The following is a 21,825-nucleotide window of genomic DNA, read 5'->3' on the forward strand; positions in this document are numbered from 1 at the left end:
AAAGTTGAAGGTTACAAAATCAACACACAAAAATCAGTTGTATTTCTATACACTAGAAATGAACAATCAATTAAAGAATTTTTTTAAAGATTTTATTTATTTATTTGACAGAGAGAGAGAAACAGCAAGAGAGGGAACACAAGCAGGGGGAGTGGGAGAGGGAGAAGCAGGCCTCCTGCTGAGCAGGGAGCCCAACGCGGGGCTCCATCCCAGGACCCTGGGATCATGACCTGAGCCGAAGGCAGATGCTTAACGACTGAGCCACCCAGGCGCCCCTCAATTAAGGAAATTAAGAAAATAATTCCATTTATATCATCATCAAAAAGAATAAAATATTTAGGAATAAATTTAACCAAAGAGGTACAGAACTGTACACTGAAAACTATAAAACATTACTGAAATAAACTAAGGAAGACTTAAATAAATGGAAAGACATCCCATGTTCATGGGTTGGTGTTAGAAGGTGTCCTCCAAACTGAGAAGCCACTTTGAGACTGAAAAATGAAGTAGGCAACTCCATACGGTTTACACAGTTTTATTTAGGGTAACTGATAAGGAGGATTGGGCAGATGATGATAAGGGCAGCTGCAGCTATTTTCCACAAAGTCTAGACCTTAGTCTACAGATTTTATTAAGCAAGGGGACACGAGGGAGGGCACTGTAGTGAGATCAAAGGGTATGTATGCACTTCAAAGGGTTTGCGTGCACCTGAGAACTAACATTTAATAGACCTCATGATTTTATGTGTGCATCAAGATGGGGAAGACTATACTATCTCTAACACACTCATGAGAGGCTAAAACAAGCCTCCCTACATTCCAGCTTTGGTGGGCATTTCTAAAGTGTGTATATTAATCTCCAAGGGGCCCAAAACATGTAGCCCCAGGAGCACTCATTGAACGGACACGAACAAGATGGAGAACCAAAGATGGGAGTATTGTCAGCACACCTACAATTGGAAAACTTAGTATCATAAGATGACAATGTTATCCAATAGACCCATAGATTCAGTGTAATCCCTATCAAAATCCCAATCACCATTTTTGAAGAAATGGGAAAACCTATGCTAAAATTCATATTAAATCTCAAGGGACCCAGAAGACCCAAAACAATCTTGAAATAAAAGAACAGAGTTGGAGGTCTCACACTTCCCTACTTCAAATGTATAGCAGAACAAAACAATAATCAGAATAGTGTGGTACTGGCATACGAATAGACATAGAGACCAAGAGAACAAAACTAAGAGCACAGAAATAAAGTCTGAAATCTATGGTCAATTGGTTTTTGACAAGGGTGCGAAGACCATTCAATGGGGAAAGAATAATCTCTTCAAATGGTATTAGAATAAATGGATATCCACAAGCAAAATAGTGAACTTGGACCCTTCACACAATACACAAAAATTAAAATGGATCAAAATCCTGAATTTAGGGCGCCTGGGTGGCTCAGTTGGTTAAGCGACTGCCTTCAGCTCAGGTCATGATCCTGGAGTCCCTGGATCGAGTCCCACATCGGGCTCCCTGCTTGGCAGGGAGCCTGCTTCTGCCTCTGACCCTCCCCCCTCTCATGTGCTCTCTCTCTCTGATTCTCTCTGTCTCAAATAAATAAATAAAATCTTTAAAAAAAAAAAATCCTGAATTTAAGAGCTAAAACTGTAAAACTCTCAAAGGAACACAAAAACCTTCATGACCTTGGATTTGGCAAGTTTCTTAAATGACACCAAAAGCATAGGCAACAAAAGAAAAAATAGATAAACTGGACTTAATCAAAATTAAAACCTTTTGTGCATCAAAGGACACTATCAAGAGTGTGAAAATAGGGCGCCTGGGTGGCTCAGTTGGTTAAGGAACTGCCTTCGGCTCAGGTCATGATCCTGGAGTCCCGGGATCGAGTCCCGCATCGGGCTCCCCGCTCAGCGAGGAGCCTGCTTCTCCCTCTGACCCTCCCCCCTCTCATGTACGTTCTCTCAAATAAATAAATAAATCTTAAAAAAAAAAAAAAAAGACTGTGAAAATACAACCCTCAGAATGGGCAAAAATATTTGCAAATCATATAAGGCTTTAATATCCAGACCATATAAAGAATTCTTAAAACTCAACAACCAAAAGATAACCCAATTTAAAAATAGGCAAAGAGGGCGCCTGGATGGCTCAGTTGGTTAAGTGACTACCTTCAGCTCAGGTCATGATCCCGGAGTCCCTGGATCAAGTCCCACATGGAGCTCCCTGCTCAGCGGGGAGTCTGCTTCTCCCTCTGACCCTCTCTCCTCTCATGCTCTCTCATTCTCTCTCTCTCAAATAAATAAATATTTTTAAAAAAATAAAAAAATAAAGATAGGCAAAGGAATTTAATAGACATTTCTCTAAAGAAGATATACAAATGCCCAATAAGCACATGAAAAGGTTTTCAAAGGAAATGAAAATCAAAAGCATAATGAGAGACCACTGCACACCAACTAGGATGGCTATAATAATTTTTAAAACTGGAAAATAAGAGTTGGTGAGGATATGGAAAAACTGGAACCCTCATACATTGCTGGCAGGAATGTAAAATGGTGCAGCTGCTACGGAAAACAGTTTGGTGATTCTTCAAAGAGTTAAACACAGAATTACCATATGACCCTCCAATTCCAATACTAGATATTTATCCAAGAGAATTAAAAACAAGGGCTCAAGGGGCACCTGGGTGGCTCAGTTGGTTAAGCATTTGACTCTTGATTTTGGTTCAGGTCATGATCTCAGGGTCGTGAGATCGAGCCCCACGTTGCGCTCAGCGCTCAGCAGGAGTCTGCTTCTCTCCCTTTCCCTCTGCCCCTCTCTATGCTCACACTCTCTAAAATAAATAAATCTTTAAAAAAAACAAGGGTTCAAAAAAATAATAAAAACAGGGATTCAAACATATTTATGCATCAATGTTCATAGAAGCATTATTTGCAATAGCCAAAAGGTAGAAACAACCCAAGTATCCATCAATTGATGAGTGGATAAATAAAATGTGGTACATACATACAATGAAATACGATTCAATCATAGCAAGGAATACAATTCTGATACATGCTATGACATGGGTGGATCTTAAAAATATTAATGCTAAATGAAGTAAGCCAGACATAAAAGGATAAATATTATATGATTCCACTTATATGTAATATCTAGAACAGGAAAGTCCATAGATAGAAAGTAGATTAGAGGATACCAGGAACTGTGGAGAAAAGGTAATAGGGAGTTATTGTGTAATGGGTACAGAGTTTCTATTTGGAGTGATGAAAAATTTTGGAAACTGATAGTGGTGATGGTCATACAACATTGTGAATGTACTTAATGCCAATGAATTATATGCTTAAAAATGGTTAAAATGACAAATTTTATGTTATATATATTTTCCCACAATAAATTTTTTTAATAATTTTTTTTTAAGATTTCATTCATCCACCTGAGAGAGAATGAGACAGAGAGAGTGAGCATGAGAGGGGGGAGGGTCAGAGGGAGAAGCAGACTCCCTGCTGACCAGGAAGCCCGATGCAGGACTCGATCCTGGGACTCTAGGACCATGACCTAAGCCGAAGGCAGTTGCCCAACCAACTGAGCCACCCAGGCGCCCAATAAAAATGTTTTTATAGAATGTCAATTAATGAATATAGAAAGAAAGATGGAATTAGAAAAACAGCCAATTGTCTGGGCGCCTGGGTGGCTCAGCTGGTTAAGCAACTGCCTTCAGCTCAGGTGGTGATCCCGGAGTCGCAGTATCGAGTCCCACATCGGGCTCCCTGCTCAGCGGGGAGTCTGCTTCTCGCTCTGACCCTCTCCCCTCTCATGCTCTCTCTCACTCTCTCTCAAATAAATACAGAAATAAATAAAGAAAAATAGCCAATTGTCAACCATCACAGTACTAATTTAGGCAAGAAATATCAATGGATGGTGAAAGTAGGATGAGAAATTGGACTTCATATAGTTTCAAAGTATCACCCCACAAAATACTTATGAATAACACAGGGAAAAAATACATACGTTTATACTAGAGAAACCTGGAAGATACCATTTTAATCAAGAGATCAAAATTAGCACCATTAATAACAGATTAAATCAAATCCTGTCTGCCACCCAACAGGAAGCCATGAGGAGAATACAGAATCACTTCTGTGATTTTCTGGTCCCAGAGTCATAATTTTTTCTAAACATGAGGAAGCTCTGAACAAACTCAAATTAAGGGTGGGGGAATTAGAAGATGTTGCTTAAGGGTAGCAACTTGCAGCTAGTAGATAAGTTCTGGAGATCTAATGCACAACATAGTAATTACAGTAAACAACACTGTATTATAAATTTCAAAATTACTAAGCGACTAGATCTTAATAGTTCTCAACACAAAAAAACAATGATTATGTGACATAATAAAGGTGTTCGCTAACACTACTATAGTAATATTGCAATATATAAATGTATAAAACCAACATGCTGTATACTTCAAACTTATACAATATGTCAATCATATCTAAAAAAAATTTTTTAATTAAAAAAACTAAGTTGCATTCTACAAAATGACTGGTTAGTAATCTTCAAAACTGCCGAAGTCACGAAAGTCAAGCAAGAGTGAGGAAGCGTCCCAGACTGAAAGAGACTAGGTACAATCCCAGATTGATTCCATTTTGTATAGAGGACAGTTTTGGGAAACTTGAATGAGGTCTCTGTGCAAACGATGAAAGGAGTTCTTCATACTATTCTTGTAACGTTTTTTAAAAATATGAAATTGCCTTAAAATTTTTTTAACTTTTTAAAAATTTTATGGAGTTTTTTTTAGTAATCTCTACACCAAACATGGGACTTGAACTCCCAACCTCAAGATCAAGAGTCACATGCTCCCCAGACACTGTCTAGGGGTGCCTGGGTGGCTCAGATGGTTAGACGTCTGCCTTTGGCTCAGGTCATGATCTCAGGGTCCTGGGATCGAGTCCCGCATCGGGCTCCCTGCTCAGTGGGGAGTCTGCTTCTCCCTCTCCCCTCTGCTCCTGCTTTCTGTCTGTCTCTCAAATGAATAAATAAAATCTTTAAAAAATAAAAAAAATTTTTTTAAATTAAAAAAAAATTTTATTTTAAGCCCAGAAGAGAGGGTACCCAGGTGGTTAGTCAATTAAATGTCTGCCTTCAGCTCAGGGTCCTGGGATCGAGTCCCATATCAGGCTCCCTGCTCAGCGGGGAGTCTGCTTCTCCCTCTCACTCTCGCTCTACCCCTCCCCGCTGTTCATGCTCTCTCTCTCTCTTTTTTTTTAAGATTTTATTTATTTATTTGAGAAAGAGAGAGAATGAGAGACAGAGAGCATGAGAGAGAAGAGGGTCAGAGGGAGAAGCAGACCCCCTGCTGAGCAGGGAGCCCGATGTGGGACTCGATCCCGGGACTCCAGGATCATGACCCAAGCCGAAGGCAGTCGCTTAACCAACTGAGCCACCCAGGCACCCTCTCTCTCTTTCTTTCTCTCAAATAAATAAAATCTTTAAAAAAAATTTTTTTAAATAAAATAAATACAAAAATAAAGCCTAGAAGAGTACCTAGCATATAATTGTTAATATATATTTACTAAATTAAGTTCTACATTATAACACAGAATTTGGGGGAAAGATAAGACCAAACTCACAACTAGGTATAATACATGAAGCCTTAGGAACATTCATCCTAACATCCAAATATATCTATCAATTCCCTCTGTGATAGTAAAGAGTGAAGTAGACACAAGCGGTGAAATAAGAAAGAAATAATAGAAAAGGGAGATAAAGTAGAAAAATTAAAAATTATCAACCCTGGAATTTTGATGAGAACCAGACTGGGAAGTAGGATTTATTTATCCTATCAATTGTCTCACACCCCCACAACCCAATATAGAAAAATACAATGGCAGTGATATGATTAACTGCTATCAACCTTGGCAGCAGGGAAATAAACTCATTTTTTTTCCAATCTTTCATCACATAGCTTGAAACATGGAGGAAATATTATCAAAATGGTCTGACAATAAAAAGGAAAGCAAAGAAATTTTAAGAAATAGCCTTTTGCATTTTTAAACACCCTTTCTAGTAAAGAACAAAGAAAATATTTCAAAGATCAGCTAAATGAGTGGAACTGACCTCAAATATAATCTCTGAAGGGCTGCATGAAGTAGTCATGATTCTACCTAGAACCTGATATAGCATATTTTCAAACTCTTGGAGAATAAATACAGAGATTTCACTCACCATTTTGGGGAAACTCATCAACATATCCTTACAGCGCAGCACACATGTAGATGCTCTTTGAAAATCCCCTTGAGCACATGCCTGAGAAAGTGAAAAAAATATCAATAATTGGTTAAAATGAAATAAGCTATTTCTCTATAAGCCAATTTCAACATATTTTTAACTCTCGTTAAAAAGTCTTAATTTGTTTTCTAATCTTTTTAGCAACACTAATTGGTCTAGCTAAACATAATAGCCAGCTCAAAATACAAAAAAATAAGAAGAATCTTGGGTAACACAAGAGTTGATAGTGATGGGAGTCATTTACTTTTTTCTGGAAATGGTAAAACTGGTGTATAATCTTGTGTTAGTACATTATGATATAATGCCACGTCTAATAGATGCTTCCCCAACTTGAATAGCTCTTGTATTTATCTCCACATTAGAAGGATTTTTAAATGTTAAATAGGAGTCTTTTGTCCTAAAACAGGCTCACAATAACCTCATAGTCTGAACTGCTGTGAATATCTGCTATGAAAGGCAGGTAAGCGCAATCCTATCTTGGAGCCAGAAGAGCTACTCTGCTATTTATTATATATAACCTTGAACCTTACACTCTCATGGTTTCAGTTTCCTCATCCATAAAATCAGGACAACATTATCTCTAAGATTCCTGTCAGCTCTATCATTCTGACTGAACAACGTCAAATGAATGAAAACATCATTCACACATTACATAGGCACTTGTAGAAGAGGCTTCTTTCAGTCATTTAAAAATTTAGCTGACAAGCCATATTAAAAAAAAAAAACATGGACAGCCGCCTGGGTGGCTCAGTCCTAAAGCGTCTGCCATGATCCCGGGGTCCTGGGATCGAGTCCTGGGTTGGACTCCCTGCTCAGCAGGGAGTCTGCTTCTCCCTCTCCCACTCCCCCTGCTTGTGTTCCCTCTCTCCCTGTGCCTCTCTGTCAAATAAATAAATAAAATATTTATAAATAAATAAATGCATAATAAAAAACATGGACATATACAAGAAAATAATTTGATGAAGTACTTCGTAGGGGAAAAATCCCTATATTTTCTGTGTTCTTTTCTCTGTCTTATTTGACATCAAATACTCTTGTGCTTTGGGTAACAAAACAATTGAGCAGAGAGAAGAAAAGATGAAGAATGTAAGAAGCCAGCTTCTTTTTAGTTTTCTCCTCTATCTACCTGCTGAATATTAAGCTTGACATCTTGCTGAGTAAAAACCCTCCTCTAAGGCTTAAATGCTAAATTGTGTTAAAGGGAAAAATAAATTGTAAACACAAGAGCCTCAATAAACCAAATCTCAATTATCTACAGAGTTTACAAAATACTATTCATGTCTATACAAATAGATGTTTGATGAATACTTGCTGACTGATTCATTATTCAAGGTGGAGGAAATCATCATAAAGGAGAAATGCTGAGTGACAAACCCCATATTGGAGAATGTCTTCTGTTCTTATAACATATAAAGCAATATAATGCTGTAAAAAATCCATAAAGTATCCATCATTAATCAGATTTTACCTCAGTGGAAATGAAATCTCTAATAATTCAAGCTAGTTTTGAAAATTTATTCATCTTATTGGGCCACAAATCAATATTTCAAACCCAAAAGATAGAGAATTCGGGTACAAGACGTCTTAAAGAAGAGGCAGCATGATGTAATGCTCTAGCAACCTTTGGTGAGCATCAGACTCACCAATGGAGCTCTTCAAAAATCACATGCCCTGGTCCCATCACTTGTAAATTCTGATTCATTACATCTGGGATGATGCCCAGCCTATACTGATGCTGTAAAAAGGATATGGGCTTTGGATTCCCAGTTTTTCTGCCTTTTTTTTTTTTTTAATCAAAATACAGTTGACAGGGGTACCTGGGTGGCTCAGTCATTAAGCGTCTGCCTTCGGCTCAGGTCATGATCCCAGGGTCCTGGGATTGAGCCCCCCATCAGGCTCCCTGCTCAGTGGGAATCCTGCTTCTCCCTCTCCCACTCCCCCTGCTTGTGTTCCCTCTCTCACTGTCTCTCTCTGTCAAATAAATAAATAATATCTTTAAAAAATATATAGCTGACATACAAGGTTCTATTAGTTTCAGGTGTACCACACAGTTATTTGACAATTCTACTTCTTTGCTCAGTGAAGTTAGGCAAGTCATAGCCTCTATGAGCCTCAATGAGCCTCAATTTCCTTAAGTGTAAAGACAAGTAATATCTACCACACAGGATTGAACTTAGGAGAATCAAATGAGATCACAGATGTGAAAGCATTTCATAAACTTTAAGACAGCACCTGGTAGCTCAGTTGGTTAAGTGTCTGACTCTTGATTTCAGCTCAGGTCATGATCTCAGGGTCGTGAGATGGAGCCGTGTGGAGCCTGCTTAAGATTCTCTCTCTACCTCTCCCTCTGCCCCTCTCCCCTCCCCCTCTCTCTAAAAAAATTAAAAGACAGTATACAAAAATGAATAATTTTAGCAGTCAACGCCACCACCAGTGCCAAGAATTGTAATAAAAGAGGTTAATTGCTCTTATGTGGTACTCATTGTTAAAGAGAGGAAACCTCTTTGGCAAGGCACCTGGGAGGCTCAGTCGGTTAAGCATCTGCCTTCGGCTCAGGTCATGATCTCAGGGTCCTGGGATCGAGCCCCACATCGGGCTCCCTGCTCGGCGGGAAGCCTGCTTCTCCCTCTCCCACTCCCCCTGCTTGTGTTCCCTCTCTCGCTGTCTCTCTCTGTCAAATAAATAAAATCTTAAAAAAATAAAATAAAATAAAATATCTATCTTATGCCCCCTTTCCTTACCAGAAAAGTTCAGTCTTAATTTTCACAGCAGAGTTACTTGCTCATATTTTGTTTTATTGTGGAACATCATGCATATTTCTTTTAAAGCAATTACCCTGTTGTATTGCATCTGTTTACACATCTCTATCTACCACAAAATTTACCTTAAGCTCCTATAAGGGAGGTACTACATACTAACGTTATAGATCTTTTTACCTCTATTGCACAGACCATTGACTTATATATACTGACATATATATGTATACCACACACACACACACACACACACACACGCAGCAGGCACTAGATAAATGCTTCTTTATCCCCCTATATATGTATTGATCAGATTCATTTCCATCTTCTGGTATATGACACCTCTTTATCCAACTCCTCCAATCTTCTTCTCCCTTGCTTTTTATATTCAACCTATGCTTATATATACTCTATTTTGAAAATAATCTTCCTTTGACCATCCTTCTCTGAGTAGCTACAACTCAATTTTTCTTCTCACTGTCAAACATCCTGACAGAATATGCAATATGAATATTCTCAAATTTTAGCATAAAACAATTATATGAAAGGCTTGCTAAAACACAGATTGTTGGGCTCTACCTCCAGAATTTGATTCATTGGGTCTAAGTGGCATCCAATAATTTGCATTTCTAACAGGTTCCTGGTGATACTTTTTTTTTTTTAAAGATTTTATTTATTTGAGAGAGAGAGTGAGAGAGAGAGAGCACAAGAGGGGGGAGCGGGAGAGGGAGAAGCAGACTCCCTACTGAGCAGGTAGCCCGATGCGGGACTCGATCCCGGGACTCCAGGATCATGACCCGAGCCGAAGGCAGTCGCCCAACCGAGCCACCCAGGCGCCCTGGTGATACTTTTTTAAATGACCCTTTATTTTTTTAAGATGTATTTACTTGACAGAGAGAGAGTGCGTGTGCATGCACATGACTGGGGGGAAGGGGCAGAGGGAGATAATCCTCAAGCAGACTCCCAGCAGAGTGTAGAGCCCAACGCAGGGCTCGATCCCACAACCCATGAGATCACGACCTGAGCCAAAACCAGGAGTCAGACGCATAACCAACTGAGCCACCTAGGCATCCCCACTAGGTGATATTGATGCTGTCAGTCACAGCTCCAGACCAATCCTATACCAACAGCTCTGATTTTTTTTTTTTTTTTTTTGGTCTCAGGAGCCTTAGAACTCTTAAAAATTCTTGAGGACTCAAAGAGATTTTATCTAGGTTATAGCTAGTTGTAATTTCTAATAAAGTTCAATAAAGAGCTACAAAGTTCATTCTGACAACTTTTGCCAATATTCTCATTGCTTTTAATTGAACTTAAAAGCTGAAATGTAAAAAATATTTATTATGCTAAGCAAAATAAGTCAGTCACAGAAAGGCAAATACCATATGATATCACTCGTATATGGAATTTAAGAAACAAAACAGGGGCACCTGGGTGGCTCAGTCAGTTAAGCATCTACCTTCAGCTCAGGTCAGGATCCAAGAGTTCTGGGCTTGAGCCCCACGTCTGGCTCCTTGCTCCACAGGCAGACTGTTTCTCCCTATCCCTCTGCCTGCCGCTCCCCCTGCTTGTGCTCTCTCTCTCTCAAATAAATAAATAAAACTTTAAAAAAAGAAAAAGAAACAAAACAGATGAACATAGGGGAATGGAAAAAAAAGGGAGGGAAACAGGGTTGATGGAGGGAGGTGGGTGAGGGATGGGCTAAATGGGAGATGGGTATTAAGGAGGGCACTTGTGATGAGCACTGGGTGTTATATGTAAGTGATGAATCACTAAATTCTACACCTGAAATCAGTTTTACCATATACGGTAACTAGAATTTAAATAAGGGAGGAGTAGGAGACCTTAGTTTTGTTTGGTCCCTGGAATTCAGCTAGATAGCTATCAAATCATTCTCAACACCTGTGAACTCAACCAGAGATCTAAGAAGAAAAGATTTGCTGCAATTCTACAAATAGAAAAGCGACCACCTTCTGCAAGGTAGGAGGTGCAGCAAAGTGAATGCAAGGCGATAGGGGAAGATAAACCTCAGGGGGAGGGAGCCTACCCAAGCCAGCTACTGGAAAGTGATACAGCAGCTATGAGGCCACCATGACCTTGATCCCGAAACCAGACAAAGACCCCACCAAAAAGGAGAATTACGGAAAAATATCCCTGATGAACATGGATGCAAAAATTCTCACCAAGATACTAGCCAACAGGATCCAACAGTACATGAAAGGTATTATTCACCACAACCAAGTGGGTTGTTTAATTTTATGAAGACCTTCCAAACTGCTCTCCACAGCAGTTTTACCACTTCACATTCCCACCAGCAGTTATGAGGGTTCTAACTTCTCCATATTCTCACCAATTTCTTATTTTTGATTTTTGTTATTTTACATACCTGAGTGAGTGTGAAGTAGCATCTCATTGTGGTTTTGATTTCCATTTCCCTAATGACTAATAATGTTGAGCATCTTTTCATGTGCTTATTGGCCATGTGTTTATCTTCACTGGAGAAATGTCTATTCAAGTCTTCTGCCAATTTTAAATTTAGGTTATTTTTCTTTTCATTGTTAAATTCTAAGAGCTCTTTATATATTCTAGATGCTAGATAATTCTCAAATATATGACATGCAAATATTTCCTCCCATTCTGTGGGCTGTTTTTTCACTTTATTCATAGTATCTTCTGATGAACAAAAGTTTTAAATTTTGATGAAGTTCAATTTAGCAATTTCTTTCTTTGCTTGTGCTTGAGGTATCATATCTAAGAAATGACTAATCATCACAAAGATTTATACCTATGTTCTCTTCTAAGAGCTTTATACTTTCATCTCTTTTAGGTATTTGACCATAATGTAGGGGTTTATTTCTGGACTCTCAATTCTATTCACTTGATCTGTATGTCTGTTCTTATGCCAATACCACACTGTCTTGATACTTCAGTTTTGAAATTAAGAAGTGTGAGTCTCCCAGCTTTATTCTTTTACAAGATCTTTTTGTTATTTTTCAAGTTATTTTAGGTATCATGAATACATAAATTTTAGGATCAATTTATCAATTTCTACAAAAGACAAGGCAGCTGGAATTTTGATAGGGATTGAATAACATTCGTAGATCAGTTTTGGGGAATACTGTCATCTTAATATTAAGTCCTCCAATCCATGAATATAGGCTAACTTTCCATTTATTTTGATCCTCTTAATTTCCTTCAACAATATTTTACATTTTTCAGTATACAGTCTTATACTTCTTTAGTTAAATTTATTCCTGAATACAATTCCTAAATAAAATTATCCCTATTCTCAAATGACATGATCTTGTATATAGAATGTCCTCAGAAATACACACACACGGGGCGCCTGGGTGGCTCAGTCGTTAAGCGTCTGCCTTCGGCTCAGGTCGTGATCCCAGGATCCTGGGATCGAGCCCCGCATCGGGCTCCCTGCTCAACGGGAAGCCTGCTTCTCCCTCTCCCACTCCCCTTGCTTGTGTTCCCTCTCTTGCTGTGTCTCTCTCTGTCAAATAAATAAAATCTTAAAAAAAAAAAAAGAAGAAAAGAAATACACACACACATACAAAAAAAACTATTATAATGAATAAACAAGTTCAGCCAGGTTGCAGGGTACAAAATACAAAAATCTACTGTATTTCTACCCACTAACCATGAGTAAACCAAAACTGAAATTAAGAAATTAATTCCATTTAAGGAGTACCTGGGTGGCGCAGTCGGTTGAGCGTTTGACTCTTGGTTTCAACTGAGGTCATGACCTCAGGGTCGTGAGACTGAGCCCCACATCGGGCTCTGCGCTCAGTGGGGAGTCTGTTTGAAGATTCTCGCCCTCTACCCCTCCCCCCTACTTGTACACACATGCACGCACGCTTTCTCTCTCTCAAATAAATAAATCTTATAAAAAATGCATTCCATTTAGGGGCACCTGGGTGGCTCAGATGGTTAAGTGTCTGCCTTTGGCCCAGGTCATGATCTTAGGGTCCTCGGACTGAGCCCCACATTGGGTTCCCTGCTCAGCAGTGAGTCTGCTCCTCTCACTCTCCCTCTGTGCTCTCTCTCAAATAAATAAATAAAATCTTTAAAAATGAAAATAAAAAATTAATTCCATTTAAATTAACATCAAAAAATAAAATAATTAAGGGGCGCCTGGGTGACTTAGTCATTAAGCGTCTGCCTTTGGCTCAGGTCATGATCCTGGGGTCCTGGGATCAAGCCCCACATCGGGCTCCCTGCTTAGCGGGAAGCCTGCTTTTCCCTCTCCCTCTCCCACTGCTTGTGTTCCCTCTCTCGCTGTGTCTCTCTCTGTCAAATAAACAAATAAAATCCTTAAAAAATAAAAATAAAATAAAATAATTAGGAATAAGTTCAACAAAAGAACTGCAATACTGTACATTAAAAACTACAAAATATTGTTGAAAGAAATTAAAGACCTAGGGGCGCCTGGGTGGCTCAGTCAGTTAAGCGACTGCCTTCAGCTCAGGTCATGATCCTGGAGTCCCAGGATCGAGTCCCGCATCGGGCTCCCTGCTCGGCAGGGAGTCTGCTTCTCCCTCTGACCCTCCTCCCTCTTGTGCTCTCTGTCTCTCATTCTCTCTCTCGCAAATAAATAAATTAAATAAAATAAAAAAAGAAATTAAAGACCTAAATAAAATGAAAAGTTCATGTTCACAGATCAGACTTAATATTCTTAAGATGGCAATGCCCCTTAAATTGAACTACAAATTCAAATGCATTTCCTATCAATATTCTAGCAGGCTTTTACAAAAACTGACATGCTAATTTTAAATTATATGGAAATGTAAGGGACCCAGAACAGACAAAAACATTTTTTAAAAGAAGAGCAAAAGTTGCAAGGCTCACACTTCCCTATTTCAAAATTTACTACAAAGCTACAGTAATTGAATTTATGTAATGACACAGGACATAAAAATCAATGGAATAAAACAGTCTAGAAATAAATCCATAGATTTAGGGTAAAATGACTTTTTATAAGAGTACAAAGACAATTCAATGAAGAAAGAGTAGTCTTTTTTAAAAAAAAAAAAAAATGATGCTGGGGCACCTGGGTGTCTCTGTTGGTTAAGCATCCAACTCTTGATATTGGCTCAGGTTATGATCTCAGGGGTGTGAGATTAGGCTCCCCGCTGGGTGTGGAGCCTACATTTTTAAAAGAAAATTAACTCAAAATCAATCATAGATTTAAACATAAAAGGTAAAGCTATAGAACTTATAGGAGAAAGTATTTCAGATTTAGAGCTTGAAGAATTTTGAGACATGACACCAGAAGCAGAATCCATTAAAAAAATCAATTAAACTCATCAAAATTAAATACTTTTGCTCTGCAACCCTATTAAGAGGAAGAAAAGACAAATACATATTTGACAAACGACTCAAATCTAGAATATATAATTCACAAAATTCAACAGTAAAAAAAAAATCAACCCAATTAGCAAATGGGTAAGAAGCACAAACTGACATTTCACTTAAGAGAATATACAGGGGCGCCTGGGTGGCTCAGTCATTAGGCGTCTGCCTTCGGCTCGGGTCATGGTCCCAGGGTCCTGGGATCAAGCCCCACATCGGGCTCCCTGCTCGGAGGGAAGCCTGCTTCTCCCTCTCCCACTCCCTCTGCTTGTGTTCCTGCTCTCGCTATCTCCCTCTCTGTCAAATAAATAAATAAAACCTTTTAAAAAAAAAAAAAGAATATACAGATGGCAAATATAAGTACATGAAAAAATGTTCAACATCATTAGCCATTATGGAAGTACAAATTAAGACCAGGATGAAACATCACTAGACATCGAATAACTAAAATAAATTAGTCACAATACAAAAATGCTGGCAAGAATGCAGAAAATGGGAACTTCCATACATTGCTTGTAGGGATTAATGGCACAGCCACTCTAGGGAACAGTCTGGTTGTTTCTTAAAATACAAACTACTAAACATACACTAACGATTCAACCCAGTGATTGCACTCCTGGGCATTTATCCCACAGAAATGAAAATTTATGTCCACACAAAAACCTCTACACAAATGTTCATGCCAACTTTATTTGCAATAGCCAAAAACTGGAAACAACCCAAATTCCTTCCATAGTAAATGGCTAAACAAACTGGTAGATCCATACCGTACAATGCTACTTACAAATAAAGAACAAACAACTGATACACAAAACTCAGAAGGATGTCAAAGCAATCATGCTAAGCTCAAAAAGGCACTATCAAGGGTGCCTGGGTGGCTCAGATGGTTAAGCGTCTGCCTTTGGCTTAGGTCATGATCCCAGGGTCCTGGGATTGAGTCCCGCATCAGGCTCCCTGCTCCTTGGGGAGCCTGCTTCTCCCTCTGCCTCTCTCTCTCTCTCTCTCTCCCCTTCTCTGTCTCTCATGAATAAATAAAATCTTAAAAAAAAAAAACAAAAAGGCACTATCAAAAGGTTACATACTATATGATTCTATATATATAATATCCCCAAATGACAAAACTATAGAGGTGGAGAATATTAGTTGCCTAGAAGAGGGAATGGGGGAATGGGCATGCTATAACTACAAAGAAGAAGTACAAGCAATCTTTTTGGTGATGGAATTGTTCTATATCTTGATTGTGGTAGTAGTGGTTACATGAATCTACTCATGTGATAAACTGTATAGAACTACAGACACACATATGAGTTTATCATGTCAAACTGGTGAAATATGACTAAGGCCTATGGATTGTAATAATGTCAATTTTCTGGTTTTATAATGCACTACATTTACAGAAGATGTTACTGCTGAAGAAAATTGGGTGAAAGGTACTCCAGAACTCTCAAAATATTTGTGCAACTTCCTGTGAACCTATAATTATTTCAAAATAAAAAGTTTTTAAAAATCACATTAGTTAAGGGGCGCCTGGGTGGCACAATTGGTTAAGCATCTGACTCAGTTTCAGCTCAGGGTTCTGCGCTCAGTACGGAGCCTGCTTAAGATTCTCTCTCCCTCTCCCTCTACCCCTCCACCCCTATGTACTCCCTCTCTCTCTAAAATAAAAATTTTTTTTAAAGATTTTATTTATTTGACACACAGAGACACAGCGAGAGAGGGAACACAAAAGCAGGGGGAGTGGGAGAGGGAGAAACAGGCTTCCCACCAAGCAGGGAGCCCGATGCGAGGCTCGATCCCAGGACCCTGGGATCATGACCTGAGCTGAAGGCAGACGCTTAACGACTGAGCCACCCAGGCGCCCCTAAAATAAAATTTTTTAAAAAATCACATTAGTCAGGGGCGCCTGGGTGGCACAGTCGGTTAGGCGTCTGCCTTCAGCTCTGGTCATGATCCCAGAGTCCTGGGATCAGGCCCACACTGGGCTCCCTGCTCATCAGGGAGTCTGCTTCTCCCTCTGTCCCTCACCCTGCTCACGCTCTCTCTCACTGTCTCTCAAATAAATAAATAAATAAAATCTTTAAAATAAAATAAAATTTGAAAAAAATAGAAATCACATTAGTTAATATCATCAATTTCATCAGAAAAGTTTAGGTGAAAGCTATCAAAGTCATGGTGGAGGTACAAATTTTCCAAAATTCTTTTACTTAACAGCTTAAATTTTATCACTAGCAACAAATACTGTCAGTTTCTTTCCTTGACGTCACATTCTCACTTCATTCATTTGGAAAATGTCTGTAAATACCCAAGTCTGAATGAACAAAGTTTATCTATCAGTCACTCTTTAAAACAGAAGTAGCTAATTCAGCTCACAAGTCAAAACAATCACATAAGGGCCTTTCCTCAAGACAACCATCATACTTCAATATGCAGTAGAAGTGTCCTGTGGGTATTTCCATTTGCATTACAAAAATATGAAAACTCAAGGGTCAAAATTTATTAAACTTAATCATTTTTATTGTTTCACCAGGGGCATTTTTAAGTAAAACTGGCATTCTTTTCACCGCAAGTGGGTAGTGATGAAGAATACAATGACTAGTAAAAGGTGTGCCACTGTCTAGATTCACGTTAAAGTGCCAGCAGTTTTCCCCACCATTGCTTCCACAACACGGTACAAACACCAACATAGCAAGGGGGCAAATAACATCTTAGAATTATTATGAAACTAGTTTTGGGGCGCCTGGGTGGCTCAGTCGGTTAAGCATCTGCGTTCGGCTCAGGTCATGTTCCCAGGGGCCTGGGATCGAGCCCCGCGACGGGCTCCCTGCTCAGTGGGGAGTCTGCTTCTCCCTCCACCTCTGCCGCTCCCCCTGCTTGTGTGCTCTCCGTGTCAAATAAATGAGTAAAATCTTAAAAAAAAAAAAAAGAAAAGAAAAGGAAATAGTTTTGCCCTCACAGATCCCTCCACCATACTAAATTCTTCCATTACCTCACTATCCACTCAGCCCTTAAACTCCTAACAGTCTGTCCTCCACTTTTACCTTTCTACTAAAATTACTTTCTATGGTCCCTATTGTCATCCTAAATGTCCAAGAGCCTTTTCTCCAACCTCGTTTTCCTTTAATTCTCTGAAGCACTGCACTACTGATCATCCCTTTTTCAATGAAATGTTCTCTTCCCATTCATGACTGTTCCAGTCCTCCTTCATTTCTGGTGTGTCATCTGTCCTTTTTGTTTGTTCTACATTTTACTACATCTTCCCCCACATGTAAATGTTTGGGAAATGACTTGGCTTTCTTACCATCCTCACTCTCTTGCCTCCGAGGACTGAGTGGTTCAGTTCTGAGCATAAATGCTTGCTTCCTTTGGATCTCCTGTATCTGCCCCCTTCCTTCCCATTCCTATTTTTACACTTATAGTTAAGACTCTCATCTTGGGACACCTGGGCGGCTCAGATGGTTAAGCGTCTGTCTTTGGCTCAGGTCATGATCTCAGTGTCCTGGGATCCAGCCCTGCATCAACCTCCCTGCTCAGTGGGGAGCCTGCTTCTCCCTCTCCCACTGCCTGCTACTCCCCCTGCTTGTGCTCTCTCACTCTATCTCTCTGACAAATAAATAAATAAAATTGTAAAAAAAAAAAAAAAAGAGGGGCGCCTGGGTGGCTCAGTCGTTAAGCGTCTGCCTTCGGCTCAGGTCATGATGCCAGGGTCCTGGGGTCGAGCCCCGCATCAGGCTCCCTGCTCAGCGAGGAGTCTGCTTCTCCCTCTCCCTCTCTATCTCTCTCTTTCAAATAAATAAAATCTTTAAAAAAAATAATAGGGATGCCTGGGTGACTCAGCCAGTTAAGTATCTGCCTTCAGCTCAAGTCATAATCCCAGGGTCCTGGGATTGAGCCCTGCATCGGGCTCCCAGCTCGGCGGGAAGCCTGCTTCTCCCTCTCCCACTCCCCCTGCTTGTGTTCCCTCTCTCGCTGTGTCTCTCTCTGTCACATAAATAAATAAAATCTTTAAAAAAATAAAAAATAAATTAAAAAAATAAAAATTTTTTGAGTATAGTTGACACACAATGTTTCAAGGTGTACAACACAGTGATTCTATACATTATGCTATGCTCACAAGTGTAGCTACCATCTGTCACCATATAATGCTGTTACAATATCACAGACTATATTCCCAATACTGCGCCTTTTTTCCTAAGCACTACTGCAAGGCTACTCTTTGCTTGGTGCCATATTACCTCTTCCCAAAAACTTTCAACCACCCCACTGCCCTTAGGAAAATATCAAAAGTATGTTTTCAGAGAGGTATATTTGGGCCTCTCAACTTGGCCCAACTTACTTCTCTACACTTAGCCCTTACTATGTCCCTGAACAAATAGTTTCCTTCAAAGAAACTGGTCACTCGATATTCTTTAAACAAGACCTATCAATGTCTGCCTATATGATTTTGCTCATGCTCAAGCCTTTGCTCTGCCTAGAATATCCTGTGCTCTCTTTACTACTTTTCTATATCTATTCCTGCATCCAAAATCCAAATCATGTCCTAAATCCTGTGTGTGTCTTCCTCTACCAACCCAGTTCACAATAATCTCTGCCCCCTTTCCTACCTCTATATACCAGTTATCACTCAACCTTTCATATCCCATATACTACTATTACTCTTTTTGGGGAAACAAAGAGGACACAGAGGGATAATAGGAGAGCAGATTCATTTATACAACATACATTTACATGTTATCTCTTATGTGCCAAGTACCATGCTAGATGTTGACAATATAAAAGTTAACTTTTTGTTACTACTTTTTTAAAAAGATTTTATTTATTTATTTGAGAGACCATGAGAGTGAGGTTGAGAGAACGAGTGGGCATAGAGGCAGAGGGAGAAGAAGACTTCCCACTGAGCAGGGAGCCCGACATGGGGCTTGATCCCAGGACCCTGGGTAACACCCAGGCACCCTGTTACTACTTTTTTAACTAGTAGGGAGAGGGTGGGCCACGGCCCTCAGTATAATAGAGAAACTGGGCTTTCCACCTGCCTTGCATTTCCAAGATACTCTCCATCATAGTCTTTATGGATAAACTCATGTTTCCTACATCCATGTGGCCCTGTCAGCTTCTATAAGTGGTCTTACCCTAGTAAAGAGGGAAGGGAGCAGAAGCACAACATATGACCCCTGCATCTGCAGATGATATAGACAGCGAAAAGAGGCACTGCTAATACACAAGGAGAAGAAGACATTAGGAGAAACAACAAGATCTATAGTTACTTCTACAAGGCTAAAAGACTGCAGATAATCTGTGATACAAGGGCAAACAGAAGATTATCACCTTGTAGGTGAATGTAGAGACTGAGGAAAAGTAAATTCTTAACAACTGTTATCAACACCATGTCACTACCTTAGACAAAGCCTATGCCCTGCCCAATCTATGCCACTCATTTGGCACTTATATTTTCCTTTTCCCACTTTTAAAAAATACATTTGTAGGGCGCCTGGGTGGCTCAGTTGGTTAAGCGACTGCCTTCGGCTCAGGTCATGATCCTGGAGTCCCGGGATCGAGTCCCGCATCAGGCTCCCTGCTCGGAAGGGAGTCTGCTTCTCCCTCTGACCCTCTTCCCTCTCATGCTCTCTGTCTCTCATTCTCTCTGTCTCAAATAAATAAATAAAATCTTTAAAAAAAAAAAAAAAAAACAACATTTGTAGCCTAACTTCCAAACTAGCTCAAAATTTTATGGAGGAAAATGACCATACCTTACAAGTCTATTCCTATATAGCACTGAACACTGCCTGTAGATAATTTATCTGCACCTCTTTTATGATACTTAATTCTTTCTATTTTGTATATGCATTATTTATCTCACCAACTAAACCAGAATCTCCTTGAAGATAGGATATATGATTATTTCTCTCCCTGACAAAGCCTAACATATTACTCTATTTGTACAAGATACTCATTTTCTGTTGAATAATTTAATAAATAATAAATTAATAAAGCAATTCTCTAATCAGTTTATGGGAAATGCCTACAGAAAGATAAGGTCTATATACATCTCTAAGAATATCTCAGGCACTCTACGGGGACAGAGAACTCACTAATAAACACCACTACTGACAGTGGTTCATAAAGATGTCTTCTGCCAAGCAGACATCAACAAAACCCACAGGCCCTAAAGGTGAGAATATCTTTGAAATGGAAAATCTACTTACAGCAAAAACAGTCTTCATTTCAAATTTTGAAGACATCATCACCAAAATCAAGAATTATATGGTTCTCATTATTGATCATAAATACTAAAAATTTCTGTGAGCTAAAGAAGATACCATTTAGACATCAACATCCATTACACTAAAGAATACCACAACATTTTCTAGAAACATGGAATCTTTGTATTAAGAAGAGACGAAAGGGTCATCTAACCTAATTTCCTATCTAATGAAGGAATCCTTTCTATAACATATATAATTCTTAGGATGTTCATACCTTTGCTTGCAGTCTTTCAATGACAACAGACTTACCATCTTGCAACAAAGCTATACTATACTATTATTGGATTATTATCACTGATAAAAGGACATTTTACATTGAGCCAAAAACTTTGAAACTATCTTTCTCAATGGTCTCAGTTCTATCCTGTGGACTTTAATTCTTCTTTGATATGATAATCCTTAAAATATTCAAAGAGAGCTATAATTCCTACTATCTTCTTTTTTTCCAGGCAGACATCTCTATATCCCTCAAATATTTTTCACATGATATATTTTCCACACTATTACCACACTATTACAATGATTTTAAAGTGTGATGCCTAGGTTGATCACAATATTCAAGATGTTAACTAGTTGAAAACATCTACCTATGTCTTGGCACTATATATCTATTAATATAACCTAAGATTGTGCTAGCTTTTTTTGCAGCTACATCACATCACTGATTGAAACTTGAGGTTGTAGACAATTAAAACACATAGATCTTTTTCATATGAACTACCAGCAAGCCAAATGTACCTCTGTCATAATGTAGTGCACAGACAGTTGATCTCAAATTTATATTGGATTTTACAGGCTCAGAGACGTAAAGTAACAGCCCAAGGACATAGAGCAAATTGGTAGAAGAGTTAACAGGTAACACCAAGACCTACTGGACTTCATAACAAATTTTTAGTCGTTGCATTAATATAACCCACAAAAATATTAAGAGTAAAAGACAAAATTGCCAAAAGGGGGTTCTCTTTTATACAGTCAACCTAATTTGCAGGGAAGGAAGCATTAGGCAGAACATCAGAAAATCTTGGTTCTGGTTTCAGATCTTCAACTAACTTACTCTCAGAACTTCAGTTTCACCATTAAAAAAACAAAAAGTTAATCAAACCTAAATAAGTGGGAAGACATCCCATATTCATGAATCAGAACACTTAATACTTCAAGATAGCAATAGTA

General features: G+C 39.0%; 1 protein-coding gene across 2 annotated transcripts in view; it reads right to left on the bottom strand.

The window, feature by feature from the left end:
• Positions 1–21,825, bottom strand: part of TEX11 (testis expressed 11) — a 317,684-nt gene that overhangs the window by 254,574 nt on the left and 41,285 nt on the right. For both annotated transcript variants that reach the window (XM_064574208.1, XM_045879303.3), the window contains exon 8: positions 6,222–6,302. In XM_064574208.1, the coding sequence (XP_064430278.1) occupies positions 6,222–6,302 (81 nt within the window). The remainder of the gene's footprint in view (positions 1–6,221; positions 6,303–21,825) is intronic.

This window comes from Mirounga angustirostris, unplaced genomic scaffold (assembly GCF_029215605.1).
Source record: "Mirounga angustirostris isolate CCGP_5_RB_7025 unplaced genomic scaffold, mMirAng1.0.hap1 SCAF_11, whole genome shotgun sequence".
NCBI classification, from domain to species: Eukaryota; Metazoa; Chordata; class Mammalia; order Carnivora; family Phocidae; genus Mirounga; species Mirounga angustirostris.